Consider the following 6,651-nt stretch of genomic DNA (forward strand, 5'->3'; position numbering starts at 1 on the left):
CTTCGACTCTTAGTTTTATTCTTTCTATGTCTTCAGTTGGGAGAAAGATCTAGAAATCTATCTTGACACACTAAATGCACAGGGTGCAATGTGCCTCATAATCACAAGTAGTTTACTGAATATTCTTATAGAGCTTATGAAGCAGATCTCGGCATCCTTTTTCATTTGGTTTTCTTCTTGATTTGATTTGCTGGTATAAACTGCTCTGTGGGACAGAGAATATATAATTTTGAAGTGATAATTTACACTCAATAGTTTTACAAAAAGATCTCTTTTTGGTCAAGATTTTCGGCATTATGTAACCATCTGTTGTCTACTCCCAGCGAGGTCCTGTATGAGGATGAGACATTTCGGAGCAGATCATTTGCTGCCCTGGTGGCCTCTAAGGTTTTCTACCACCTCGGAGCCTTTGAGGAGTCTCTGAACTATGCTCTCGGTGCTGGAGATCTCTTCAATGTCACAGATGATTCAGAATATGTGGAGACCATCATTGGTGAGTTATCAAACAAAAACACACGATCATTTACTTCACTGCCATTTCTGTTGTTTGTATACTGCTGTAACCCTCATACTATAGGCAGTGTGAATTAAATAACATAAAGGGGAAAAACAAACCTCCAGCTTTCTGGTAGGAAAAGCCAATGAATGACATATGGAATAAGATTTTGACTTTTAACTGCTTCATTTAATTCGGGAGTAAAATGGACGCCCTCTGTTTGTTTGCTGCTAGCCAAATGCATCGACCACTACACCAAGCTGCGGGTGGAGAATGCAGAGCTGCCAGAGGATGAGGAGAAGAAAAGCATTGACCCCCGCCTTGAGGGCATTGTCAACAAAATGTTCCTGCGTTGCCTCGATGATCACAAGTACAAGCAGGCCATTGGCATTGCCCTGGAGACCAGGCGACTTGACATGTTTGAGAAGACCATCTTAGAATCGGTACGTCCCTGCTGTTATGATTTGAGATTAGGAATACTCTACTGCTAGCTTTAACGCTCACCAAGATAGCCCTAAGTCTTGTCCAAGAGTCTAGCAGACTTTGCATAATAATGCCCCAAAACTTTGATAGAGATAATGAGAATCACTTTATTGAAATACAGTAAATGTGTCACATTGACATATTTCACAGTACAGGACGGTGATTTTGATCACTGCTGTTGATTGTACATAATGATTTTTTCCTTTTCATTAAACAGGTTAATCATTTTTGTTTTGCTTCTCTCGTCATGCAGAGTGATGTGAGTGGCCTCCTTGCCTACAGCCTGAAGGTGTGCATGTCCCTAATGCAGAACAAGAAGTTCCGCAACGAGGTGCTGCGGGTGCTCGTCAAGCTCTACATGAACTTGGAGAAGCCTGATTTCATCAATGTCTGTCAGGTAACAATCAGATCCTCAAATGTACATTATGCATAATTTCCCTGACCAACTTCTCAGTGTGATAAATACATAAAAAGATATGTGACTAATAGTTTCTGTTCAATCACCATTTAGTATAAGATATCTGATTGAATTAATCCAATACAAACCCTGATTTTTAAAGATGCTTTTCAGAACACAGTTTCCTTGTGTCTTGTCTGGACATTTTAACATGATCTATTAAACATTCTATTTTTAAACTAATTTAATACTTTAATTGCTTGTATTGTTTAATGTAGGTTTGAATATTTACTCTGCTGATGCTCCTATAATATACACTCAGTTGCCAATTTATTAGGTCCACCTAGCTAAAACTAATGCAGTCTAATAAAACAGTCCTGGAATAATTCCCAATAAACCAGCAACTGAGTGTAGTTTAACTTGAGTTCAGCTTTATACTCAAGATGGCATCTTATATCTTTGTTTAAGCTTACCAGCATTAGCGTCGAGTCACACCTACAGCTATTGATGTGCTCCAATTGGAAGCAATATTTTATACAGATTAAATGCATTTCTCTACTTTTCATGGAATTAGATTTTCCAAAAAGGGAGTCCGAGTCTAAAAATCCCCCTCTAATCCCCCTTTCTCCTCACCTCTCTAGTGCCTGATATTCCTGGATGACCCGCAGGCTGTGAGTGACATCCTAGAGAAGCTAGTGAAGGAGGACAACCTGCTGATGGCCTATCAGATCTGCTTTGATCTGTATGAGAGCGCCAGCCAGCAGTTCCTCTCCTCCGTCATCCAGAACTTGCGCACAGTTGGAACACCTATCCCGTCAGTCCCCGGCTCCACAAATACAGGCACTGTGCCCACACCAGACAAAGACAGGTGGGCAGGGAAATACAACAAGGAAACACTAATACCTGGGCTGAAGCACGGTGACATGTTCAAAAAGGCTTAGGGATTTTTCACTGCTTACGGTTTTGATTTAAGCTTTGTTTAGGCTTTCTTTGAGGCTATGAGTTGCTAGGAAAGTAACCAAAACTTCAACATTTATAAGCATGGCAGGAAAAGATTCATCTCAGTCTGCAAGTCCTAAGGCACTGCGTAGAACTTACCAGTAGGAGGGTTCAATGCGCACGTTCAGATTCAGAGAGTCAGAATATTTAGATGCCCTACAAGCTTTGTTTCTTTGGTGTGCATCTGCTTTATACCTGCCAAAAATAACCTAACTAAGGAAGTTAACATTTCTTTGTGTTACAGTGATGCAATGGAGACCGATGAGAAGGCAGGCAGCTCCCCTGCTGGAAAGCCTGTAGAAACGGTACGCTCTTTGGATCGTTTTGTGCTGTAGCACTCTTTTCATACCAGTTGCTGTTAATTTTTCTGTGTCTAAATAGAGCTACTTTGGTTTGGTTGACGGCTCACCGTATTGCTTCTCCGTGTTACTGTAGAAAGATGAGCCCAAAGACCAGAATGCCAAGATGATCAAAATCCTTAGCGGGGAGATGGCCATCGAGCTGCACTTGCAGTTCCTAATCCGAAATAACAACACAGATCTAATGATCCTCAAAAACACAAAGGTAATGTAGGCTAGCAACAAGATGAATGGCTTAGAGAACACAAATGGAAAAAGCTATTGTTTAAATAGACAAACTGCAGCTTCCTCCTGACTTTTTTGTTTATTTTTTTTCTCCGTCACTCCAGGATGCAGTTCGAAATTCGGTGTGTCACACAGCCACAGTAATAGCCAACTCCTTCATGCATACGGGAACCACAAGTGACCAGTTCCTCAGGTAAGTGTGCTAGCAGAACTGAAATGTATATTTCATAGATTGCACATATAAATATAGAGAAACATACTTATTCAAAGTGACATTTGACCAATGATTTTGTTTGACCATGTAGAGAAAACTTGGAATGGCTTGCAAGAGCCACCAACTGGGCAAAGTTCACAGCCACAGCAAGTCTGGGTGTCATCCACAAGGTAAAACTACATCACTATGATGATAATCTACAGCAAATTTAAATGAATTCCATTCCAGATTTAAATTTGAACATAACATGCTGTGTTTTTCAGGGCCATGAGAAGGAGGCTCTCCAGTTAATGGCGACCTACTTGCCCAAAGACACCTCCCCTGGCTCGGCTTACCAGGAGGGAGGAGGCTTGTATGCTCTGGGACTCATTCATGCCAACCATGGGGGAGACATCATTGACTACCTGCTCAGTCAGCTCAAGAACGCCAGCAATGATGTTAGTTTTTTTGACGTTTACTTTGAATGCTGGTTCTTTTTCAATTATATACTAGAATATTACGAACAAAGTTATTGCTGAAAGAAGGGAAATGTGTTGTTTTTTTTACTTTGTCATCAAATAAGACATTTTGTCTCTGAAAAGTATAATTCTTTAGAATCAAAACGCCTCAGCTAGAAGTTTGTAGCCGAGATCAGCAGCTACTTTAAGTCACTGTTTCAGATGCTTCATTTATGTGTTCCATCTCTCATGGTCTGTTTTTCTTCTTCTGTTTCACAGATTGTCCGTCATGGTGGCGCTCTTGGTCTTGGCTTGGCAGCGTTGGGAACAGCCAGACAGGATGTTTACGACCTTCTCAAGTCCAACCTGTACCAGGATGATGCTGTTACTGGTGCGTACTGAAATGCAGGGTGGCAAACCAGTTTTTGGTCCTGACCACTCTGCTTACTAAACATAATCCTTTCAACCAAAAAGACAAAAATCATTAGTATTATGATTCGGGTTTGGCTAAACAAATATAGAAAACAAAGTGTATATTACGGTATGAATATTAATTGACCAATGTCTCTGATATGCAGTACTGTTAAATATCATTTAGTTCTGTACGCTAGTAACCATATGTTAATGAACTAAAGGATAAAAGAAAAGAAAAGAAGCCATGCTGATAACATCGTGTAACCCCTCAGGTGAAGCTGCAGGCCTGGCTCTGGGTCTGGTCATGCTGGGCTCCAAGTCAGCCCAGGCCATCGAGGACATGGTGGGCTATGCTCAGGAGACGCAGCACGAGAAGATCTTGCGTGGTCTGGCTGTGGGAATTGCCATGGTCATGTACGGACGCATGGAGGAGGCGGATACCCTCATTGAAAGCCTCTGTAGAGACAAGGTAGGGCTGCCAGAAAGCATATCAAGGATCATTTATTGTTCTAAAGCAACACAGGGATGCACAGTGGAATTCAGTTGTAGCCCATTGGTAATACAATAAACACATGACAAACAAAACAAAAACAGTGGGACATTCCTGTAGTGCATTTTTGATTTTACAGAAGCTACAAAAACACGTACACCATGGAATCAGAGTTTTATTTTCCAACAATAAAGATTGAAGTGCTTTTGTTTTTGTGGCATTGGTGCAGTTTATGCATATAGTGACACAGTACATATGGATTGACACAAGCTTGATAAATCCAGAGAGAGGATATGAGGACTGAATGAAAAAGATCATTCTTGCTAGATCATTGCTCTTCATAAAACCTTCCGATGCAATGTTTAGTTCCAATGTTTGATGTATTGAGTCCTGTATGTACCCCTATAACCCCGGGTTATGTGCGTATTTCATGTCACGCGTGAGGCTGCGTGAGTGCCATGAATCCTTCTATACGAGCTAGATGTGCCTAATAACTCAAACTTTGTTGATCGTAGTTGTGACTCCATCCACAAAGTTTCAAAGCTCTGCTTTCCTTCACTGTCCATGATAGGACCCCATCCTACGGCGCTCTGGTATGTACACAGTGGGCATGGCCTACTGCGGCTCCGGTAACAACAAGGCCATCCGACGCCTGCTACATGTCGCAGTAAGTGTTTCTGTTTGGCCCTCTTAACAACAAATTATTTCACAGAGTAGAAGACGGGTTTATCATTTTGGCTGTGAAGCGATGCCAAAAGCTGCAGGGCTGCACAACTGTGGCTGGCATCTTGATTCAAATTAGTGTAATATGGTGATTAGGATTGTTTTAACTAATCCATACTAGGCTCTATTGGGAGTGAAATTTTCTAAAACCATGTGATTCAGCTTTAACATGGCACATCAGGGGTTTCCTGTTTGTGCCTGAATTCACTGTGAGGTTAACAATGTAACTTGAACGTGAAAAAACATTGTTATGACTTTAAAGTGAATTTATGTATATGTCATTCATTGGGCTTTCAGTGCAAATGCAACATACTTCTGGGGTGTGGACAACTTGTTGTCCTGTAGGTGGCACCTTATACAAGCTAAAATGATTACATGGTGTGATAGAGGAGCGCATTTCTCATACCGTGAACTGAAAGGGATCTCCATCATTAAAGTTAGCTAGTTAATTGCAGGATTTGATGAGTCTCTGTATCATCTTTGGTTACTTGAGTTCTTTCATTCCTTTACTTAAGGTGAGTGATGTGAATGATGATGTCCGAAGGGCTGCTGTCGAGTCCATTGGCTTCATCTTGTTCAGGTAAGGACCAGACTTATTTACTCGAGCTCTAAACACTCCTTTCCTCACATAGAGGACCTTCTCTTAGAAGTAGCATTGTGCAATTTGGAGACACGGTACTGCTTTTTTTATAAACCATTGCATCTTGCTTCTGTTGGGCTCCTTTTTTAGTTTTGATACTCCTGAAGAGATGCAGTTGAATATTAACACCGTCTCTACGGTGTGATAGGAGAATTAAGAGGACATTGTTGTGTGGGATTTACAATGACTCCCTGGTATTCATGGAAGGTATTCCCAAGTCAGAGGAAGCTGGACGTACTGTCACTGTCACACGTTCTCTTCCCAGGCTATTTATAGTGATTTATCACTCTGACACAGCTCTGGTCTCCAACAGAGCGCCTAGCCGATGCACAAATATCAGGGTGTACATTTTAAGCCCAAAAAAGGCTATGTGATATTCTGCGTGATCAATTGGCTGCTAGATAAACTTTGTGTAAATCTTCAGTGTGTTTAGAAAGACTTCTCAACCAGAACAATTCGGTTCTGCAATTTCCTAATGGCTGAAGGAGAACACCCTCCGCTCCCCCGACATGTACATCAGCACACACAAACGTCCGCTTAAGTTCTTTTGTCTCTTTTCTTACAAAGGGACGTTCGTTAACAATGAGCCTGGGTCGGTCTATTACCTAGACTCTAGGTAATAATAAAACAGTGACACACTCCAAACTGTCATACCAAGCTTGTGGAACCTTATCCAAATCTCTATTTTATTAACTCTGTTTCTTTTATGTTGTTTAAACTATTATTTATTTGGATTACTCCGTATTGTGGCTTACAAAAATGCTAAAAACGGCT

The 6,651-nt window shown here is 41.1% G+C and overlaps 1 protein-coding gene across 1 annotated transcript in view; it reads left to right on the forward strand.

Annotated features, from left to right (window-relative positions):
• The window catches only part of psmd1 (proteasome 26S subunit, non-ATPase 1), a 33,552-nt gene that overhangs the window by 1,290 nt on the left and 25,611 nt on the right, over positions 1-6,651 (forward strand). The window contains exons 4-16 of the mRNA XM_068729265.1: positions 324-493; positions 731-939; positions 1,233-1,376; positions 2,018-2,244; positions 2,620-2,680; positions 2,811-2,939; positions 3,064-3,152; positions 3,265-3,343; positions 3,437-3,610; positions 3,890-4,001; positions 4,297-4,493; positions 5,086-5,181; positions 5,753-5,817. Coding sequence (XP_068585366.1) covers positions 324-493; positions 731-939; positions 1,233-1,376; positions 2,018-2,244; positions 2,620-2,680; positions 2,811-2,939; positions 3,064-3,152; positions 3,265-3,343; positions 3,437-3,610; positions 3,890-4,001; positions 4,297-4,493; positions 5,086-5,181; positions 5,753-5,817 — 1,752 coding nt within the window. The remainder of the gene's footprint in view (positions 1-323; positions 494-730; positions 940-1,232; positions 1,377-2,017; positions 2,245-2,619; positions 2,681-2,810; positions 2,940-3,063; positions 3,153-3,264; positions 3,344-3,436; positions 3,611-3,889; positions 4,002-4,296; positions 4,494-5,085; positions 5,182-5,752; positions 5,818-6,651) is intronic.

Source organism: Cebidichthys violaceus, unplaced genomic scaffold (assembly GCF_023349555.1).
Source record: "Cebidichthys violaceus isolate CVI_PGR_0920_01 unplaced genomic scaffold, fCebVio1.0.p SCAF_101, whole genome shotgun sequence".
NCBI lineage: Eukaryota > Metazoa > Chordata > Actinopteri > Perciformes > Stichaeidae > Cebidichthys > Cebidichthys violaceus.